The 23,231-nt window shown below is 44.9% G+C and overlaps 1 protein-coding gene across 5 annotated transcripts in view; it reads right to left on the bottom strand.

Annotated features, from left to right (window-relative positions):
• Lars2 (leucyl-tRNA synthetase 2, mitochondrial) overlaps nucleotides 1-23,231 on the bottom strand; it is a 138,129-nt gene that overhangs the window by 5,369 nt on the left and 109,529 nt on the right. For 3 of the 5 annotated variants that reach the window (XM_046437201.2, XM_046437202.2, XM_058576518.1), the window contains 6 exons: nucleotides 20,761-20,861; nucleotides 17,358-17,540; nucleotides 15,512-15,681; nucleotides 13,391-13,468; nucleotides 10,277-10,388; nucleotides 131-258 (listed from right to left, as the gene is read on the bottom strand). In XM_046437201.2, the coding sequence (XP_046293157.1) occupies nucleotides 131-258; nucleotides 10,277-10,388; nucleotides 13,391-13,468; nucleotides 15,512-15,681; nucleotides 17,358-17,540; nucleotides 20,761-20,861 (772 nt within the window). Of the gene's footprint in view, nucleotides 1-130; nucleotides 259-5,412; nucleotides 6,409-6,443; nucleotides 6,668-10,276; nucleotides 10,389-13,390; nucleotides 13,469-15,511; nucleotides 15,682-17,357; nucleotides 17,541-20,760; nucleotides 20,862-23,231 lie in introns of those variants that run through there. The other 2 variants (XM_058576516.1, XM_058576517.1) reach the window with 2 other exon arrangements.

Below are 23,231 nucleotides of genomic sequence, written 5' to 3'. Positions count from 1 at the left end.
TGGCCATCAGAGTACAATACTCACACAGTTCTGTTACATGGTGATGCAGAAAAGCAAGGGCACCAGCAAAGGCAAGAAGCCCTGTGCGCTGTGCCTGGTCAGGTTGGCTGGGGGCTGGAGAGACACTTACCAGAACTGCCATCTGCACCACATCGGGCTTCTGATGGAATTGCGGGTCCACCGTGGGCCAGGCCTGAAGCAGCACGACAGTGTCCCAGGCATAGTGGGCACAGAGCTTCTTGGGCACCAGTGCCAGACCTGCAATGCAAGACACAGAAGGATCGGCCACTCTGCACACAGGGGAGGTTGATGAGAGCAGGATGGAAGGCTGTGGCCTGGACACAGCCTGGAGCTGTTGGAGGAGGGTACGGAAGGCCACGCCATGCCTCTGCAGCCTGCCATGTCTCCCACTTAACTTGGCCTGGTTCATAATCTTGGGTTTATAGGCAACTCTTTGCAAACAGCACCCAGAGCTGTAATGATGAAGGGACATGCTGCTCTGGGGAGAGCATCTGGGAAAAAGAGGCTGCTGATTTTCCTGGGTTATTTCTCTGCAGCTCTCATGGGGAAGGAATGCTTTGGAGCCAGCTTGAGTACTGAGTGGCCTTTTCTTTCTGTAATGCCCATAAATACTTGCGGTGTGAGAGGCCTCCCACCTAGCCCCTCACATATAATCGCTAGAGCCAGATACAGGGAACAGTGGACACATGACCTTCTCAGAGAAAGCCTAACCTCCTGGCTAAACTTCCTCTGGGCCTCTGTTATGGCTAGGACAGGAAGTGTCTGCTAAAAACTTGTGTGTGGAAGGCTCGGTTCCCAGTACAGTGATGTTCAAAGGTGGGTTTTGAATCACCAGGGCTCATCAGTGGATTAACAATTTTGATGGCATTAATGGGAGGTGATAGGACGTGGGACCTTGTTAAAGGAGTAGGTCCCAGGCAAGTGCTCTACCACTAAGTCACATCCCCAGCTCTTTTATAATTTGGAAAAATGTTTTAAAATAAAGTTTTTAAGCTGGGCACAGTGGTGCACACCTGTAATCCCAGTGGCTTGGAAGGCTGGGACAGGAGGATTCTGAGTTCAAAGCCAGCCTCAGCAAAAGAGAGGCACTAAGCAACTCAGTGAGACCCTGTCTCTAAATAAGATACAAAATAGGGCTGGGATATGGCTCAGTGGTTGAGTGCCCCTGAGTTCAATCCCTGGTACCAAAAACAAACACACACACACACACACACACACAAAGTTTTTCCATACTGTGAGATGAAGTAAAGATTTTCTTCTGGTCTCTCTAAAAGGTTTCATTTTCTTCCCAATTTACCATTTGAATTTATTAGTAATTAATTTTGTTTATAATGGCAACAAATCATTAAAAAACAGTCAACCCAATTGGCTGAACAAATTTTCCCTTCCCTATTGTTTGTATCCTTATATTGGTGCAAATATATTATACCAGGGGGATTGTTTCAGAGCTATTCAATGTGCATGTGTGCAGTGAGGTAAAGAACTTGGGCCAGAATGTAAATTAACATACTGCTTCCTTCATTGAGAAAGTCCTATTATGTTAAAAAAAATAATAATATATGTGTGTGTGTGTATGTATGTTTATATCTCTATGAAAAGACACAAAGAATACACATAAAAAGTTTTATTTTGTATACATGTATACACACACCCCTCCTCATAGAGAGCCAGCCCACCTCAACTCTGTGCTCCGTGGTGGGTGGTTTACATCCTGGCCCAAGCTCCTCATCTTGTCATAGAATGGAGCTGACAGTTCCCAGGCCAGCCTTGGGTCCCTGGACTAGCAGCATAGTGCTGGTCCAAGATACCTGACATCTGCATGGCAAATACAAAAGCTTCTTTGTGTGGCATAATCAAAGTGACAGATCAGTAGGAAAGTTGGCCATTCTAGTCTAGTGACCTTCATCTTGATTTCTGTGCTAGTATCAGAGACTTACTTGTTGCAGCTTTTAATGTCTCACCATCAGGCACTTTCATTGTGAGCCTGTGTTGCTGGTTAATGGGTCAATGGCAGGGAAGCGGAGGCTCGGGCTGAGGATCAAGTGGTTTAAGAGACACATGACATACTCCTGATGCCCAGCTGGTTCCTGTGACCTGAAGCTTTTGCGCTTCTTAATGAACCTAGTCCATGTCTAACAGACGTGCCTTTTGGCTAAAACAGAAAGGAGATTCCTGCTTGCTCCTCCGAGGGGATTCTATTAAAACTCCTATCTAAATATGAGACAGAGGTCACAGGAGGCAGATAATCATTTCTTTATTTTAGTGAGCTGGCCCAGTGTGGCCTGTCCCGTGACCCAGCTGCAGTGGGAAGATTTCCAGAACCTCTGCATGGAAGTTGTACAGGATGCCTGTGAGATAAAAGGACCTTGGACACAAATGTTCTGGGCTGAAGCTGTTATAAATTCCATTTGAAAAAAATGAGGAAGCCCAGTCTTCCTGGAGCAACCAGGATGCTTATTTATAGCTGCCTGGGCCCCTGCCAGCATTTCCATATAGATGGGAGTGGGGCCATCCTGTGGAGCAGGGAATAGAAACTCAGGATCCTGGTTTATCACCGTGTTCTTGCCTCCCTGTTCTTTTTAGGGAAGTAAAAATACCTGACATTTGCATGGCAAACACAAGGGCTTCGTTACGTGGCAGATAACCAAGTGACAGATCAGGTGGAAGGTTGGCCTTTCAGAAGCACATAGGGAAAGTTGAACTCAGGCTGGGAAGTGGCATGGCCCTGGCAATGCAAGGCCACTATGCAGGGATGCTGTGGCCCACAGCCCACCCTCTTCCTTCCCCTCCTTGGGGAGAGCTGAGCTTCCTGTGGAATAACTGAGACACTCAGCCTTTCCCTTTCTGAGAGCTGGTGAGGTCACCATGCTGCCTTGGCACCCCAATGTGAGCACTGGTGAGTGTGTGTCATGTCATGGCTCCTGTGGGGGTGGCAGTCCTCTCCTGATAACCATCTTGGGGTCTGCCTCCACCCCCATCTCCCTGGCCCCTGTCCTCATATACACTGGAAGGGGGGATCTAAGGGCTCTGTGGCGTCTGGTCACCCTGGGGTCTCCCCCATTAGCCTTGACAATAATTCCCAAATAAGGCACAGGAAGTGAGGCTACTCTACTTTAGCCTTTTGCCAGAAAAATGGTTTCATTGACATGATTTTGAAATAACATCATCCACACAGCAAACACAAAACATCCAAACAAACAACCCCTGCCCAAACCATCAGAGCATCAACAGATATGTTTTCTCCTTTGAAATAATCTCTTAAGCCTTCTCTCTCTCTCTCTCTCTCTCTCTCTCTCTCTCTCTCTCTCACATACACAGATGTCTACATGATTGGTATGTTGATAATTTTGTTGGAATTAATTAATATAACAAAACACTATAGCTATAAGATTTCACAGTCAATATCTTCTTTTTCTGAGGTCCTGGGGATGTTCCATCCAGGGCCTCACACGTGCTAGGCAAGTGCTCTACCACGAGCTGCACCCCCCAGGCCTCACAGTCATTTTTATAAAAAGTTACAAAGAATGTTATCTCAAATTATTTTATGAAGAAAAGTGGATTTGTGTAGGTAAACTGATGCTTCAAGAGGAAGAGCTCCTTCCAGGGCCTCCCTGCTATGGTCTTGACAGTAAAGTACTGAAGGACATCTTTGAGATCACGTATGTTGCACACTGAGGCAAACGTCAAGAAAGAACAATCACCGTAGAGTTCCAAAAGGGCCAGAAAAACAGAAATGTACACCACATTTTCATTTTCATTTTTTTTAAATATATATATATTTTTTAGTTGTAGTGGGACACAATACCTTTATTTTATTTCTTTTTATGTGTTGATGAGGAATGAACCCAGCGTCCCGCACTTGCTAGGCGAGTGCTCTACTGCTGAGCCACAAACCCAGCTCAATCACCATATTTTTAAATAATTTTTTTTTGTTTTAGTTGTTGATGGACCATTATTTTATTTATATGCAATGCTGAGAATCAAACCCAGTGCCTCACACATGCTAGATAAGTACTCTACAACTGAGCTATAACTCCAGTCCCTCTATCACCACATTTTAAACATCATGGCCTCTGGCTTGCGGTGGCTCAATCTTACAGTGGTATGAAAGCCATGTATATCCATAAGAAACCACATTTTGAATTTTGACCTTCTCCGGGCTAGCAATATGTGGCATGGTAGTCTCAGGGAGCTGTAGCTCCCAGTCACATGATCATGAGGATGAATAACCAGTGCTCTGCAGAGCCCTCTCTCCCCCCATCCTCAGGGCATGTGCTCTGAGACACCTCCTCCCCAGTAAGTTGAACTTGTTTCCTGCAGCTGGTTCTGGGCACGTTAGAAGCAGACAGTATAAAAGCTCAGAGACACAGGCAGTGGTGCTCTTTGGGCACCAGGATAGGCCTGTCCCTGTCTCAATGCTCCTGTTGGAAATTCATACGGCCCTGCTGCAGGATTGCAGGAGATGAGGCTGCCTTGGATGCAGTGGGATGAATGGTGACATCTGGCCAGGTGTGTGATGTGTGTGTGTGCAAGCATGTGAATCAAAACCTGCAAATAGAAATAAATTCCTTTCTCCCTTTCTTCTTCTCTTATGACCCACTATGTCTCAGAACTAGAATCTCAACACTCAGGACTTGTGAGTTTAGAGAGGCAATTAAAAACAGCAGCAACTTTATAAAAAATTATAAAAATAATTGTGAAATAATTACAGATTTACCAGAAGTTGCAAAGAAATGTTAAGGAGGCACCTTGTGCCCTCCATCTATCCTCCCCATCTGGCATAGTTATAGCACAAAATCAAAACCAGGAAGCTGGTATAATCAATCCACAGAGTTTGTTCAGATTTTATTAGAGTTATAAGAATTAATTCTGTGTGCGCGTGCGCATGCATGTGCGTGAGTGCGTGTGTGCGTGTGTAGCTTAGTGAAACCATATGTGGCTTCACATGCTCACCACCAGTCAAGACCTAGGACTGTTCCAGCACTGCAAGGAAGTACCCTTGTGCTACCCTTCAGCAGCCACTGCCCCCTTCACTCACTGTTGCTTAGTGCCTCACTGTTATTGAGACTGGCTTTGAACTTGTGATCATCCAGTCTCAGCCTGACCCCTCACTACTACCTTTATGTTTTCCATCTCTATAATTCTCTTTTTTTTGCAGTGCTGAGGATGGAACCCAGGTAGGCAAGTGCTCTACCACTGAGCTACATCCCCAGCCCATTATGATTTTTGAAATTTCAGGAATGTTATATAAATGGAATCATAACAATACAAAAACATTTGAGCCTGGATTTTTCACTTAGCATATTCCCTTAAGACTCATCCAAGTTGTTCCTGTCAGATAGATGTTTTTTTTTTTTTTTTTTTTGGTACTGGAGATTGAACCCAGGGGGACTTGACCACTGAGCCACTACCCAGCCCTATTTTGTCTTTTATTTAGAGATAGGATCTCACTGAGTTGCTTAGTGCCTCACTGTTGCTGAGACTGGCTTTGAACTTGTGATCATCCAGTCTCAGCCTCCCAGGTTGCTGGGATTATAGGCTTATGCCACCATACCCAGCCAGATGGTTCATTTTTGACAATGATGAAACTGCATTTTCAACAAGAGTCTGACCAACAGAGTATCTTGATTTTTTGCTTTCTTTTTTGAGATGGAGTCTTGCTATGTTGCCAAGGCTGGCTCAAACTCACCATCCTCCTGCCTCAGACTTCTAGTAGCTGGGATTATAGACATATGCCACTGTGCCTGGATCTGTCCTTCTTCTCTTCATCTCCTTCCTCTCTCCCCGTCCCTCCCTTTCTCTTCCTCCTTCTCCCGCTCTTCTCTTGGTGTGGATCAATGCCCAGGCCTTGCACAAGACAAGCATGTACTCTACTACTGAGCCCTATCTCCAACCCCCAATTTTCTGCTCTTTACTGTCCACAAATGGAGGAAGTCTTGAGTATCCCTCCATCTGAAAACAGAACCAGTGACTCTGAATACTCAAAATTTTTCAAGCAAACAGCTAACACCCTCATCCGGATATGATAATTCTACAGTCATAAACAAAAGATAAGTTTGCAAATTCAGATGTGGTGTCTTTAGCTTCCCAAAGCTTCAGGCTTCAGGAAGTAAAAAAAAGAAAGATTTCTTCATCCTGTTCCTGTTCCAGTCTGCAAATTGCCAAGCTGCTGATTCTGTTTCTTATTCAAAGTGCCCATTTACCCTTTAGCAACTGACAGAGAACTGGGAGGCTCCAAGCACTGTGGGCTTCTCCAACATGCTCCTTCCATCCAGGCAGTGATGGCCACTGTGCCAACAGGCTTCAAGTCTGCCCTGGAAGACAGATCTCACTTCTGCTCCTCTGCAGGGAGAATCTCTCCTGGGAAAATTAGCTTCATCCGGGACTCTAGAAAGTTGGAATATGCCTTGCTGATTTACCACATTCACTTTATAGTCCTTGTGAGGTTATCTTTCTAAGATGCAAGAATCAACCAAAGGCTACGTGAAAGGTGAGTCTTCTGGAATAAGTGAAAGGTGCCTAAAAACTGTCCAGAGCTTTAGAATGAAAATGCCTAAGAGTGAGGGATGACGATAACGACGTCCTGACGATACAGTGCTCCTGTTCGCTGTGGACCATCAGCATCTTGCTACCTGTCCTTGATCATCTGCTGGGAGAGTCAAGAAGGGATCATGTCCCCATTCTTTCTTGAGGGCACCTGACTACACCTATGAGTTAATGACCAAGGTGACATGCTGGGTGCATGGGACTCCCCACTCAGCTGGTGGCATCCACAGCTGCTCATTTAGAAAGGATGGCACTCATACTGGGAAGAGTGGGAGGCAAAAGTTAAATGCTGCTTTTCTTGAATTCAGAAAAATAAGCCATTATGGATTTGTAAAGCTTTAAGAAAGATCTCCACTGAATGAACAGACTGCAGTGCCCACTCCTCCAACTGCCTGCCCCAGCTTTCCCACAATTCTCACATCAGAACCTGGCATACAGTGTGTGCTCAGTAAGTGTTTGTAAAATAACTGAATGGAACACTGTAGAACAAGTAAGTTTTAATCTGATCCACTCCTCAGGATCAAATAGCTCGAAAAACCCACAATGGGGTCACGTTTAGGAAAAACCATGGAGCAAAGTATAAAACGGGCTAGTTTCTGTCACATCATTTTAGCATATGTCATGCCAGAGATTTGTCACAGAAATGAAGGACAGACTGGACAGGGACCTACACAGAGTAGATCCTTGTCCCCCCGTCCCCATTCCAGATGCAGAGATGGAGGGCAGTGTAGGAGGAAGCCTCTGAAATCCTACTTACATGAGTCCTTCTGGAAAGAACTGAAAGGAAGGCAGCAGCAGATAGTGTGGGACAAAGAAGATGAAGGGGAAAGACGTGTGCATGCTAGATGATAGTAGGGGAGTTTATTACAAATTAAAAGTTAAGGAAGAAGAAGTGTGCCATTTTAGATCACAGAGGCTAAATGAAAGACCCATGTCTCCTGTTTAAGGAAATAATAAAAGACTACAAAATGTAACCATATGGCTAGAGCCTGGCAGGGCCTACCACCATCTCCCACAGAGGTTCTATCTATGCTGCAAGGAGTGGGCCTGTGCAAATGTACAGGAGAGAGGGAGGGGGTGTGGTTCAGTGGTACTGCGCTTGCCCAGCATGTGCTAGGCCCTGGGTTTGTCCTCAGTACCAAAAAAATAACTTAATTAATAAATTATTTTAAAAAACGTGGCATGCCTGTAAGCCCAATGATGCAGGAGGCTGAGGCAGAAGGATCACAAGTTCAAGGCCAGTCATGGCAACTTAGTGAGACCACAGAGGCACCAGATCACTCCACGAAGTCAGCAGCAAAAAACTCAATCCCCAACTTGACAGAACACGCTGAGAAAACTGGTCTTAGGAAAATAACTGTAAAATTCTAAATAAAACACCAGCAAATAGATTTTTTTTTCCCTCAAACTGAATGTTAACAGTTTATTAAATGTCTACTACATCAAGGTCAAGATGAATTTATCCCAGGATATCTTCATATTAGGCAATCAATTGGGCATAATTCATATCAATCCCTGGTTCTGCAAAAACAAAAACAAAAACTTAAAAAAGGATGTTGTGGAATTTTTTTTTGGTACTGGGGATTGAACCCAGGGGCTCTTAACCACTGAGCCACATCCTCAACCCTTTTGTATATTTTTATTTAGAGACAGGGTCTTACTGAATTGTTAGGGCCTCACTAAGTTGCTGAGGCTGGCTTTGAATTTGCGATCCTCCTGCCTCAGCTTCCTGAGCTGCTGGGATTACAGATGTGCACTACCACACCTGCCAATAGAAAAATATTTAGTGACTCAGAAATAAGTATCCTCACGGAATACTTAAGTGATGAAAGCAGTTATAATATGACATCTAGATAAAAACAAGACAATAAAAGCAAAATCATCAAAAAGAGAAAAAGAAACCAAGCATTATACACCCAACATGGATGAATCTTATACTAAAGAAGTGAGACAGAAAGGATTACATATTGTATGATTTCACTTACAGGACATTTCTGGAAAAGGTACACTCTAGAGACAGAGAGCACATCAGTCATGCTGCGGGTAGAAGACAGCATGGGACTGACAGTGGGAAGGACCTTTTTGGGAAATGGAAGTGTTCTAATGCTGGACTATGGTGAGGCTAACACAAGAGTACAGATGTACTTACATCATCAGCCATATATAAAAAATGGGTGAATTTCACATTACATAAATTTTATTTTATAAAGGATACATGAGAAAACTAAGCCAAACTAAATTAGGTACATGGCTATAACCACTGCCCAACATTAGGATATGACGGGGGTTGCTTCTATCTAGAGGGTAAAAGGAAGGGAATTTTTATTTTCAGTCCTTGGCATCTGAGAACTGGCCTGGCAATCACAGCTGGCCTCAGAGTCATTACAAGCTTGCCTGGTGCTCACAGCTGGGCTACATTAGTCTCCTGTTAGACACAGATGATCTCAGACACCAACATCAGCAAGGTCACACTGAAACCATGATGAAGTGAGAGATAGCAAAACCCAGGTGGCATGGAGTGGGATGATGTGAGATTTAAAAGCTATGAGTTACTCATTTCTGGAATTTTCCATTTAATATTTTCTGGTTTTGTTTGTTTTGTGAAACTGCACTGGGGATTGAACCCAGAGTCTTGCATACTAAGCTATATCCTAAGTCCTTTTCTTCAATTTTACTTTGAGATAGGATCTCATGTTGTCCAAGTTGGCCTTGAACTTGTGATCCTCTTGCTCAGGCTGGGATGAAAGAGTAGCGTGTGCCATCATACCAGATTCATTTAATATTTTGGAACCTCAGTTGACATGGGTAACTGAAACCTTGGACAGTGAAACCACAGATCAAGGAGAACCACTGCATTTGACCATTTTGAAGTGGTTTCAGATACCAAATGTGACTCTTGGTTTCCTCACTGGTCAATATGCATTTTTTTTTCTGTGTCATTAAATTAGTAATTTTAAAAATTGATTGATTGCAGAGCTGGAGATAGAACCCAGGGTCTCACACATGCTAGAAAGTCATGTTAATAAATTTAATTAGGAGAACTCTTTTTTTGGTAAATGAACTGCTAAGTCAAATGCATTACCAATGGACTATTTCTAGAAATATCTGAAGACGTCCACACATGACCTTTGGTGGCTTGAATACATATCTCTTTGCCTATCCCTATGCATTTGGCCCAATCCCAATTTGAGGATTTATATGAAGTTCCTGATTCTCCCTGGGCCAACACTATACTGATGTGGAAAGCATTCTAAGGACTGAACAGTTAGACCTGCTTTGGTGCCTAGTTTAGTAGTAACCATCTGGAGTGGAGAACTGAATCTTGGTATAAATGACATATTAGACCAGTAGTTTAATTTCAGATATGCCCTTTCTCCAACTGTAAAGTAGGACCAAACATTTGCTTCCATCTTAAAAGGATATACAAGGTCATGGTGTGTGGACACTCGGGGGCTGAGTCATTAGAAAGAATGTTCTGTGGTGACATCAATACTCGCATTAGTCTGAGCACATTATCCCAAAGTGGAAGTGTCTTTCTCTTTGGCAGGGGTGAACACATCAACAAAGTACAAGACAGAGAGAGTGCTGAGTGTACCTGCCACATATTGGGCCCCATGGCTAAGAACATCAGAGCCCTGAATACTGTTCCAGGAAGAGGGGGGCACTCCTGGGGTAGTAGCAACCAGTCAAACAGGACTCTCCCACCTACCTGCCCAAAGCTCCGAGGTTATGTGAGGGGCCATCGGGGCAGCCATCACCAGCAGGGCACACAGAGCATCCTCAAATTCGGAGCTGTGGAGAACGACTCTCTGAGAGGCTTGCTAATAAGGAAAAAAGAACAGCATAAGAAGACTGAGGTGTCTGAAATAAGTATGACTAAGAAAAGCCATTAACTAATCTGAGGTTCAGAGACAGAGATAGGAAGAAATCCTCCTCACTGCCCAATTTTGCTCAGGACAAAGGATTCCTCCACTTAATCAGCAGTATAAATAGCACAGGAGCAACAACCTCAAATACACTGCTCTTCTGAGCATTGACCATGCCCTTGATGTGACGGGAACTCACCTAGTTCTCACAACACCCTTCAAGGGCAGTATTCTTACCCTGGAAGACAGGTGAATAAGCTGAGCATCAGAGAGAGGGAGGGCTACCTGCCTCTGGGCAGGCAGTTAGTCAAACTCCCAACCTCTCTGCGGGTTTCCTGCGCACTGCAGGCCCAGACAAAGGCACAAGACCTGCTCAAAGATTCCCCGACCCCCCAGGGCAGGGGTCTTCTCCACCTCCCAGGGATCTCAGAGACCCCTTCTCTTACACAGCTGTGCCAGATACAGTAAGCATTCATTCCTCCCCAAGGCTTATCAGCTACCCTAGTCAGAGCCTCTCAGCTCACAGAGGATGACTCCAGGCAGACTTTCAGGATGAGAGGACCAGAGGGCAGACTCTGCTTTCAAGGAGGAAACTGACAAATGACTCAGGGATGTCATAGGATTCGGTGGAGGTGGGAGGGAGCAGGCTGGTCCACATATCCAGGTGTGAGTTGGGTGTGTAGTCAAGGAGTGGCCCAGGGAGAGAGGCTGTTCTGAAGTGGTTCAATAAAGAATGTTGCCAGAAGGACTTTGAGGAGATGGGCAGTTCTCATGGCCCTGGGGAAGCCATGCTAGAAACCAGCCTGGCCAGGTTGTGGCAATCAGAACACGTTCAAAACACCCCAGGACAAATATGACTTTGGTTTAATGGTATGGTATGTTTGTAAAACTTGAAAGTAGGATCCAGCAGGGTGTGGTGGCTATGCCTGTAATCTCAGAGATTGGGAGGCTGAGGCAGGAGGACTGCAAGTTTGAGGCCAGTCTGGGCAACTTAATGAGAACCTTTCTCAAAACAAAAAATAAAAAAGGGCTGGGGATATAGCCAATTTACAACCAGGATACTCCAGCTGTGAGGGTCTTAGTCTGTGCCTGTGTATACCCTTCAACTCAGGATACTCCAGCTGTGAGGGCCTTAGTCTGTGCCTGTGTATACCCTTCAACCCAGGTGTCCCCTGTTGATGATTTCTAATTACAGGATTTGGAACTCCAAATGTTCTCCCATGGGTAAACAGTAAAATGACTTATGTCATATCAATAAGAAGGAAATATGCCCCCATCATTAACATGATTTCCTCCAAGAATACTTAATATCAGAAACTGTTCATGAAATAGGCCTAAGTAAAAACATGATTTGAAAGGGTCCTTATGGGCTGGGCATGTAGCTCAGTGGTGGAGAGCTTGCCTACCATGCTCAAGGCTTTGGATTCCATATCCAGCACTGCAAAAAAAAAAAAAAAGTGTCCATTTGATTAAAAATCTCAGTCATGAACATGATTTGCATTTGAGTGCACAGACACACAAAGTTTCACATTTTTGGAGAGCGGCATAAAATATTTTTTCTGGGTGGTACAATTGTGAGTGGTTTTGTGTTTCTCAAGTGTTTTGGGCTATGTGTTGTTATTTAGTCAGGAAAAAAAATGAGGCAAATATTATAAAAAACTGAATTAAAAATGAAATGTCTGCCCCCTTGCAGCTTTTTCTGTCCACAGCCTCTCTGGCCGAATTTTCTATGCCTTTACTCATGAAGTTATGTTCAAACTTTTTAAGTGGTTTTACAAAGATCATGTATACATCCTCTATTTCTTATTCATTTTTGAGATAGTATCTCACAGTGTTGCCCAGACTGGCCTTGAACTCTTTGGGCTCAAGGGATCCTCCTGCCTCAGCCTCCCAAATAGCTGGACTATAAGTACACACCACCATGCCCAGCATATCCTCATTTTTTAAAAAAGAAAATCATGTATAAAATTTTTGGTATCTCTGGACCTAGAAGAATATAGCTTATGAGTCCTACTTTTTAATTTTATTTTTATTGAACCCACGTGCACTCTACTACTGAGTTACACCCCCAACCCTTTTTTTTTTTCTCTTTTTTCTCACTAAGAGTGGTGGGGATTACAGGCCTGCCTGCTGCTAACAGTTTTAATGCACACTTTTTGCTCTCTAATAGCTAACCTCATATGCTGACAAATTCTTCCGCTGGCAAGAAAAATGGGAGTCTTATGTAGCAAGAAGATGAATGGTACTTGAAAGAATGGTTTTTGTTTTCAATGAGAATAATTCTGATCCATCTAAATTAAGTAAATATAGGACATTATCCAAAGTACATGTATGAAGACATGAATTGGTGTGAACATACTTTATATATAAACAGAGATATGAAAAATTGTTCTATATGTGTAATAAGAATTGTGATGCATTCTGCTGTCATGTATTTAAAAAATAAAACCAATAAAAAATAAAAAAATAAATTAAGTAAATATAAAATATAACAGTGTTAGGAAAGTATCACAATTCATTCAGGCAGTAGGGGAATGAAGAGCCAGATGAGAGGAGAGAGGCCTAAGCCTGATCTGGGCATGTCATCTAACTTCCTTGGGCTTCTTTCTTTTTTCTTTTCTTTCTTTTTTTTGTGTGTGTGCCTGCTGGGGATGAACCCAGAGCCTTATGCAAGCTGGTAAGTACTCTACTTCTGAGCCACAATCCCAGACCCTCCATGTCTTTATCTGCAAACTCCTGGGGAAAAATGGGTTTGCATCATGCAATCTTTTAAAAAACATTCTAGCAAGAAGAAAAGGTTGTGACTATGGAGAAAAAAAAAAAAAAACCCTCCCCCACCCATTTTTTTTTTTTTTTTTGCGGTAGTGGAGCTTGAACCCAGGATCTCATGCATTCTAGACAAGTGCTTTACCACTGAGCTATATCACTTGCCTGTCACTTGCCTGGAGGGCACTTACCAAGAGGGCACTGCTGAGTCCCATCAGCTGAGAGATTGCAGAGTTCAGTGAGAAGTCCTCTGTGAAATGGGCGGTCACCTATTGGTAAAAGTTTAATAATTAATTCACTTTTCTCAAAAAATTCCTTTAAGCTTTCCAGATAAACTCAAATTATCAAAAAAGTGAAATTAAATGACTGCAAAGACATTTATAAATGTATTTACTATCTCAAATCATCACTATATTTCATCAGCACAAATATATTTTAAAGACAGTGCTGTTTCCACTATTGAAGACTTTTTTCACTATGTAAGACTGACCATATATCTTCCATATATCTGAGACAGTTTGGGTTCCCATAATAGGTGCTTACAAAACATTGCTAATTGTTTATTCAATAGGAGGCAGGACCACCAATGAGCAAGCATCAAAACAACAGTAAACAGAAACAGGTCAGGGATGTCACTTCTCCTCGGTTAAATTCTGTTTATTTAGTTTAGTTTTTTTTTTTTTTTTTTTTTTTTGGCGGGGGGTACCAAGGATTAAACTCAGGGGCACTCAACCCCTGAGCCACATCCCCAGCCCTATTTTTGTATTTTATTTAGAAACTGGGTCTCACTGATTCTGTTGAGTTGCTTAGCACTGACCCTCAGTGTTGACCACTTGAGTTGCTTAACATCTCGCTTTTGCTGAGGCTGGCTTTGAACTCACGATCCTCCTATCTCAGCTTCCAAGCTGCTGGGATTACAGGCATGTGTCACCATGCCCGGCTGTTTATTTAGTTTTTTTATGTGGTGCTGGGGATGGAACCCAGTGCCTCATGAATGTTAAGCAAGCCCTCTACCCCACCCTCCTTGGTTAAGTTCACAAGAAGGTTCTTGGTGTTCAGGACAAGGTTAGTTTTACATTTTGAAATGTAGAGAAAACATAAAAACACTAATGTGATTTGTCAGCTTTTTCATGTTTGTTTCAATTCTGACCATGGGCAAAAATATAGAAAAATAGCACATCTTTAAGATTTCAAGAACCCAAGTCTATTATCTGACAGAAGAGAAGAATCTGCCAGATCCAGAGAGAAAATATGTGCTATGAAAACAATTGCTTGGGCCTCACTCAGGTCATTATGTTCAATTCAGTGAGTTCTACTCCTCCACACAGAGAGGGACAGAGGGTGGAGATAAGGCAGAAGAAGTGTCCTCAAAGACCATGCTAGACCCAGCGCCACTTCAGGTTACACAAACCACAGAGGAAAAACCCTGCTGTGGCACCAAGGCATCCGTCATCTGAACCCGAGTCCAGATGAGTGACCATGGCTGAACTTACAAAGTTTGAATCAACACAACTTTTTTTTTTTTAAAGAGAGAGAGAGAGAATTTTAATATTTATTTTTTAGTTTTCAGCGGACACAACATCTTTGTTTGTATGTGGTGCTGAGGATCAAACCCAGGCCACACGCATGCCAGGCGAGCACGCTATCGCTTGAGCCATACCCCCAACCCAACTTTTTTTTTTGATCAGTGCTGAGGACTGAACCCAGGGCCCGGCACATGTTTGGTGAGCATTCAAATCACTGGGCTACACCCCCAGGCCTGAATCAGCACATCTTACAAAAAAAAAAAAAAAAAAAAAAGCCTAAGAATTTGGGGTCAGAGACATCTATTAAGAATTCTGTTGCTAGGGTTGGGCCGTGGCTCAGTGGTGAAGCACTGGGTTCGATTCTCAGTACCACATATAATTAAAAAAAAACCAAACAAATAAATAAAATAAAGGTCCATTAACAACAACAACAGCAACAACAAAGAATTCTGTTTCTGTTAATACACCACAAGCAACATGTCATCAGTGAGGTCCTGGATGGGCTCCTCCAGCTGAAGTGTCAGATATGAAACATGGGGAAGCGGGCAACTCCCTGAGATCTGGTGGACTCCATGACACAGCATTAGAGAGCCATTTCCTGAGGCCATCTCTTTCCAGTAGAATGTCTGTTCTGCTGCCCAGTTTTTGTGAAATATCCACAGTAGGAGGAACAAGTAGGAACAAAGCAGGAAGAAGCCCCAGGATGGCTCAGCCCAAGGCAGGGGGCCACGTCTCCCACAGAGAGCCCAGTGACAGGATCAGTCAGTGTCCACAGCAGTTTCTGACCTGAGAGATGACGGAGTTCTTGTACTCCCAGAGCTTCCTGGCCTCAGCTTTCTCTGCACTGCTCAGCAGCTGGGGTTGGGGGTCCTTCCCAGAAGCCCTGGCCTCGATAAATCGGGTTGCCAAGGACCACAGACGCTGCTGCCATCTCAGCACTCCAGGGAGAGCGTCGGCTGGATTTAGTGGTAGTAAAGGAGACAGAGAAAGAGAGCACTTGTAAGAAGAGTCGATTTGATGATAAGTGAGCCAAGAAATGCACCTGTGAGTTGACGAGATGCTTCCCTGTGCCCACATCTCCAGCTTCTGGGAAGTCAGACCAGGAGTGATTTGGGCATCTCTCAGCTCCCGGATATTCCAAGTACAGGACAGCAGAGCTACTCAAAATTTTGCCTGCTAACTGTCCTGGGCCCAGATCAGTCAGGAAGGGCATCAGCACACTGCTTCCTTGATTAAGTGAGCTTGCTGAGGAGCCAATGGTGTGCTTGGGCAGGGATACATGGTGGCATGGCCTGCAGCCGACACTTGGGAACAACGCTGCTGTAGAGGGAAGAACTCTAATACGATCCCCGTCCTTGCCAGATACACATACGTTATACAGTTCAAACACGTTCACCAGATCTTTCTGTGTGTGGTGCTGGGGATTTAACCCAGGGACGCTCTACCATTGAGCGTCCCTTTTTAAATTTTTAAAATTTTGAGACATGGTCTTGCTAAATTGCTACAATCCTCCTGCCTTAGCTGCCTAAGCCCCTGAGATTACAGGACTGTGCTGCCCCAACTGGCCACATTCGACAAATCTGTTAATGTGACCTGGTGAAGTCAAATGGTTTACCTGGTGGTCCTTGGTCACACGACTGGCCAAACAAAGGCCAGTCCAGGTTTCTGTACTGTTTGGGCCAGGTGTTCTCAAGCCTGGGTGCACAGCTGAGCTTTCTGGGAAGCTTACTGAAATAGGTTCCTGGAACCTGTCCCATGGCTGAAGGTGGGGAGCCAGACCTGTGTCTTATGTCTCTGCTTTCCAAGTCCCCTGTGGTTCTGATGCAGTGTATGAGAGGACTAGCATCCATCACCATTAGACCACACTCCCACTGGACAGGTGTGTTGAAACAATTGGGGATTCCTTAAATAACACACTTGCTCTACATAAGGTCAAGGTCCCAGGCACTTCCTTTCCTTCTCCCACAAACACACTTGGGGCAGATCACAGGAAGGACAAGTTGATGACCCTAGGATAGCCAGGTGCTCAAGATTAGGTTACTTCACATCCTCTTAAATCTGAACCACTACAGAAAGAAACATCTCCAAGGGGAGATGGAGGTACTGGGGTTGCTGGGAGACCATAGGTAACATCCCACCTAGGTCCCCACTTGAGGTTTTCTGCATTGTTAAGGGAGGACTGACCTCACCCAGGTTGTTTTTTTTAAAGAGAAAAACCCTTCAGAGCAGATTCAGAGATAGGCCTCAGTACCAGAGCAGGCCTAGGAGCAGCACTGAAGGCATCTGTGTCTGAGGCAACCACTCTCCAGGGGTGGTCCTTGTAGAAGTTACAGAATCACCACAGAGTCCCCTGCAAGGCATATTCTTGAGCCCCACCATGGAGGCTGTGCAGGTCTGGTGAGGCCTGGGAACCTACATTTGTAGCAAGTTCCCCAAATGATCCTGTGACTTGCTCACACTGAACACTGGCCTGAGGGGACCACAGGAGGCTGGGCAAACAGCTTCCTGCTCTATGGAGCCGAGTTCTAGAATTCTCCACCACAGTCTGTAGCAAAGTCATTTCCTTCCCCCAATTCCTGCAGTCCAGGGCAGAACACAAGGGTGGCAGGCCAGGAAGGGGAAGGTGACTTACTCTTCACATCCCACAAGATATCCTTCTCTGGAGGGGAGGCAAAAAGGATGTAGAGCCGAATGGTGTCTATGCCATACTGAGAGACGACCTCCTCGGGCTCTACTCCGTTGTGCTTGGACTTACTCATCTTCTCCCACGACACCTCCAGCTTCTCCTTTGTTTCTGCATGAACAGGAGCAGAACCTAGAGGCCAAAAGAACACATAGAATGCTATGTGATCCGGAACGGCTCCCACAAACACAGGGCCCATCAGAAATCCCAGGGAGCTAGAATGGCGCTCCTTCAGTCAACACGCCTCTTTCTCTCCCTCTGCGTGTTATGAAATATGTACTGTTGTTTTTAAAATAAAAACACAAACCTTCCTTTCATAAATAAACACACAGATATGATGGCTTGTGCCAGCTTTTTCGGCAAAACAAAACAATATCCCCTTTGTAAGTAAATTATTTTTGTAAAAAAAAAATAGGAAATTAAAAAAAAGAATAAGAAGGGCTAGGGGTGTGGCTTTGTGGTAGAGAGCTTGCCTTGCACGCACAAGGCCCTGGGCTCCACCCCCAGCACCAGAAACAAAACAAAACAGAAGCTTGCACAAGTTGCTGTTTTCTCTATGGATTCAGGGTCTTAGAAAAGCAGAGTCCTCTAAGTGGTCACTTCACTCTGAGATCTGCTGCCTCTATTTATCCCATAGTCATCAAAGTATGATCTTGGCTGGGCATGGTGGTGGACACCTGTAATCCTTGCAGATCAGGAGGCCTGAGTCATGAGTTCAAAGTCAGCCTCGGCAACTTAGCAAGGCCCTGAGCAACTCAGTGAGATCCTGTCTCAAAATATAAAAAGAGCTGGGGATGTTGCTCAGTGGTGAAGCGCCCCTAGGTTCAATCCCCAGTACCAAAAAGAAAAAAAGAAAAAAAACCAAACAAACTTGATTTTGTGCAATCTGGGCATATGGGGCGACTCACTGTGGTGGTCCCTTTGTGGTATGATGACACCCCTCCTTGGAAAGTGTCTTCTCCCTTACCCACACACCACTGTCCAGATGCTGCCAAAAGAAGAGGCCCATGTTGGGATGTGGTGACCTTGTTGTAAGCCCCTGGGGAAGGGACTGAAAGGATACAGGACAAGGCTCAGCCTCTTTCTGAGGAACTGGAGCTGAGAGACCCAGAAACTGTTTTGATGTTGGGCACTGGAACCATCAGGCACTAAGGAGTTAGGGCAAGACTTGCCGCTGTGGCTACCCAAGGTCACTTTGTAAACTGACCCAGGGCAGAGCACAGTCCAAGTCTGGCAGAGGAGAGAAAGAAGAACAGAGAGCAGCAGGAGGAGGGTAGGCAGGCTTGGGAAGAGATGGAGAAAAAGCGGCTGGGGCCCTCCTGTGTGCTGTGGATGGGCTGCAGTTTCTGCAGCTGAGTCTGCATCAGATCCCCTTATCCCTGTATTAAGCTCACTTTTGGGTGAGTTCTGTCCCTAACTCCAACAGCAACCAAACTCCCGAGGGACTGATGTATATACCTAAAAGCCAACTGACACGCCCTGAGAGTCCGTCTATTAAGACAACGGAAACCTGTTCTTGCTGACTGAAGCTTTCTCGCCCAGTTGGCAAGTCCCTGGGGAGGGAAAGGATTTTCACATCTCTGATTGGCCCCAGGACATCAGGGCAAAGGGAGCCTGAAGTCCTAGAGACATTTCCTCCAGGCTGTGGTGAGGCTCAGGGAACCACTCCCTCCTCTACCCAACCCTGGGCTAGGACCAGCTTTTATAGCACTATTGTGCAAATTAGGAAAATATATCTTTCTGAGTAGAGAAGTAGAGAAGATAGAAAATGGTGTTCCCTTAGTTGGGTATAGTGGCACACGCCTATAATCCCAGTGACTCAGGAGGCTGAGGCAGGAAGATTGCAAGTTTGATGCCAGCCTGGACAGCTCAGGGAGACCCTGTCTCAAAATATAACTAAAAAGGGCTGGGGATGTGGCTCAGGGGTAGAGCATTCACCTAGCATGTACGAGGACCTGGGTTTAATCTCCACTAGAAGTCCCACAAGCATACACATGAGGGATGCTCTCTTTCAGTAGATGAGGCCCCAAAGGTACGGTTTGGCAGTGTCTGAATATCAGGCCCTATTGATTCCCTTGGCCAGGTGCCTTTGTGCAGTGCACAAACTGTACAGCTATACGTGGGCAGCCTTGCCCATAACACAGAGAGCACTTTACTAATAGCTAAAATTTATATGACTATGGTCTGTGCTGAAAAGACAGTGACTGTTTGTTTCTCCAGCTTCCCATGGACTGCACCAACCATTACAAACCCTGACACATTTCCACTTTGATTAGATAATTCCATCAACTACTTCCACCTAAACCGTCTCTTTAGTGTTTGGCTTGGGGGACTCTGTACTATCTAAGTCCAGATGGGTCAGTTTACAAAGTGACCTTGGGTGGCCACAGTGGCAAGTCTTGCCCTAACTCCTTAGTGCCTGATGGTTTCAGTGCCCAACATCAAAACAGTTTCTGGGTCTCTCAGCTCCAGTTCCTCAGAAAGAGGCTGAGCCTTCAGCGGTAGAGCGCTTGCCTTGCATGTGAGAGGCCCTGGGTTCGATTCTCAGCACCACATAAATAAAATAAAGATACTGTATTCACATACAACTAAAAAATAAAAAGAAAGAAAGAAAGAAAGAGGCTGAGTCTTGTCCTGTGTCCTTTCGATCCCTTCCCCAGAGGCTTACAACAAGTTCACCACATCCTAACCTGATCTCATCCATTAAGTGCTGGTTTTCTGAATCGAGTGGCCGAGGGCTGGGGGTTTTAACAGCTCCCTCTATGTACACCCCTCCCCTGATTTCCTAACATGTCATTGATGTCACTTGTGTGCTGGGTGCACGTGACACATCCTCATGATGCCACCTAAAGATCTGCTAGGAGGAGATGCCTTTGAGAAGGCTGAAGACACAAAGTGGAGGGAAAGGGCTTGGGGCAGCTGGGAAAAGGGGTCTAGTGAGAAGTGCGAGGGGCTGAGGGGCTGCAGACGGAGTAGGCAGGGTGGAGGCCCCAAGGCTCTGACACACACCACTAGGCCTCGTGGGGAGATGCTGGGAGAGCCTCAGTCATAGAAGAATGTCTCCTGGGCCTGGGGCTCCGCCCCTGAGACAAGCTGTTAACCCGGCGATGCCCAAGTGGATGCTGGGTTACCTAGGAAGGAGAACCCTTCCAGGAGCTGAAGTGACCCGTGGGCTGGAGCAGCCTGCAGAGGGCCCAGTCCTGGACCAGCTGAACTGCAGAGAACAGGGAGCCAACAGATCTCCTGCATTTCCCACCCAGCCAGGACCAGGGGCAGATGCCTACGAGCTGAACAGCTCCCAGTATGGCCTTGGCTCTCTGCAATAGCCTGGACCAGATGGGACAGGGCTTACCTGTGAGGTCTGTCTCCTCTCTCCGCAGATACTGTCCAGATGCTAGGCGGAATGTCTGCCCCTTGATAAGGCCCTGGGCCAGCAGCTTATGAAAAGGCTCCCTGAGGAAAGAACAGGAAAAGAGAAGAAGGGGTGGGATACGAAGCATCTAGAAATCAGCAACACATGCCACCCTTGTTGAAGAGTGGAAAGAACTGCCCTTCGTGAAAACAAGTCTGCCGACCAACCTGCAGACCAGCTTGAACAAACGTGATGACATTAAGTCATATTGGCCCTCTTTAAAGACTGACCTAATATTTTTCTTTTTTGGTAACCAGAGATTAAACCCAGGGAACTTAACCATGGAGCCACATACCCAGCTTTTTTTTCTTTTGAGACAGGGTCTAAGTTGTAGGGCCTCACTAAGTAGCTGAGGCTGGCTTTCAACTCGTGATCCTCCTGCCTCAGCCTCCCTAGCTGCTGGGATTACAGGCATGTACCACCATACCTGGCAACAGTCCTACTTGCTACTACCGAAAGTAGAAAGAGACTCAGATTTGGAAGGCCTGGGTTTGAATCTCATTCTGCTTCTCAGGCAAGTCACTTATTTGCTCTGAGAGTCTGGTTGTTCATCTGTAAATGGGAAAGGAAAGCCTGCCTTCAAGTGTTTCTGGGATGAGGGAATGGAACAACGCATGAAAAAACTTGTACGTTCAAGAACTGCACAAATATCAGCTGCAGGCCCAGCTCCACAAAGGGAGGGCCCAGAGGACGAGGGTTCCTTGCTTTGTTCCTTAATTTGATATACAGGGCCTGCCTACTTTCTCTAAAAACATTTTAAATCATACAAGTTAAACACAAACATATCCTTTCTGTTCAAATCCTTGCTGGGTCTATGCCCCTTTGAGGAGGCAGTTGTTTTGTTTATATCTCTGGAAGTCTGGAGACTTTTTCAACATGTTTATGTTCATGAATGTGTAGATACCTGCATATGGCTTTAAAGATTTTTCTTGATTGAAATAGGTGGGATCATGCCAAATGTACTACTTTGTGGTATTTTTACATAATGGTATGAAACAATTTTTCCATAATAGTCTATATAGATCCATCTCATTTTTAAAATAGCTACCAAGTGTTCTACAGTCTAGATGAATTATAATTTACTTATAGTGTCTGTTTTTAGAAAGGTGTTTTTAATTTGTGTGTGTGTGTGGCACACTGGGAATTGAATCTAGGGGCTCTCTACCACTGAGATACATCCCCAGCTCTTTTTATTTCTTAATTTGAGACAAGGTCTCATTAAGTTGCTGAGGCTGGCCCCAAACTTGTGATCGTCTTGCCTTGGCCTTCTGAGCCACTAGGATTATAGGCATGTGCCACTGTGTCCAACTAAAAAGTAGTTTTAATCACACTCTTACTGACTGAAGAGTGAAGCAGAAACTTCTCTTAAGAGGACAAGTTGAGATTAACCTTCAGGCTGAAATTATTTTAAATTTGAAATGGCTTATTCTTATGAACCTGCCCGATTTAGTTCTGACATGTTTCAGCAACAGCTATTGCGAATGCTCACACGTACACAAGCTTGTGGTGTTCAGGGAAGGGGGAGGACTGTTCACAAAGTGAAGGCCTCACGGAACATCAGTAGCAGCATGACATGCCTTCCAAACATAGAAGCCCTGAGGCACTTCAAGTTCACTTATGTGGCGGTAGGGTGGATCTTCTATTTAGAGGTCCCAAAACAGTGACCTTGAAAAGGCCCCACAGGTCACACCCAGTGCTATGGGTAGCAGGAGCTGGCTTTGTTAATAGGCTCCTAATTTTCCATGCAAGAATATCTGATTCAGATGGACACTGATACTGATAAGGTTCTGCCTGATTTGTGTACTGAACAGTTGTGTGGATGGAAAGAGGTGATTTGAAGGAAATTCTCCAGTAGATTCAGGAGGATAGAGAAGGCAACTAAGAGACTGGAAAAGAAATGCAGTGTCAGTAGAAGAAAAGAATTCCTGTTTTGCATTTAACAATCTTGTCATGAGCATGTATGTAAATGTATGTTTGTCATTAATGGTGGTGGCAGGAGGGGGGGTACATTTTCCAAGGTTGGAAAGATCCAACATACTTAACATCAAATGGAAACGTAATACAATAGAGACCTTATCCAGTATATGGCTGCATTATTCAATGTCAAAGGATCATTGAGCATACTATGCATTAATCTGGAAGAAATTCCACATGTGCACATAAAAGTAATCACACCATTTTTTCAGCTCCAAAAAATGGTGGGAGATGGGTACCAGGGACTGAACTCTGGGGCACTCGACCACTGAGCCACACCCCCAGCCCTATTTTGTATTTTATTTAGAGGCAGGGTCTCACTGAGTTGCTTAGTGCCTCTCTTTTGCTGAGGCTGGCTTTGAACTCAGGATCCTCCTGCCTCAGCCTCCCAAGCCACTGAGATTACAGGCGTATGCCACTATGCCTGGCCTAAAATA

The sequence above is a fragment of the Marmota monax genome, unplaced genomic scaffold (genome assembly GCF_021218885.2).
Source record: "Marmota monax isolate L192 unplaced genomic scaffold, Marmota_monax_Labrador192_F-V1.1 WCK01_AAM20220418_F8-fsc00021, whole genome shotgun sequence".
In the NCBI taxonomy this organism is placed as follows: domain Eukaryota; kingdom Metazoa; phylum Chordata; class Mammalia; order Rodentia; family Sciuridae; genus Marmota; species Marmota monax.
Note: the sequence above shows the minus strand (reverse complement) of the source record. Positions and strands in the feature narration are given on the sequence as shown.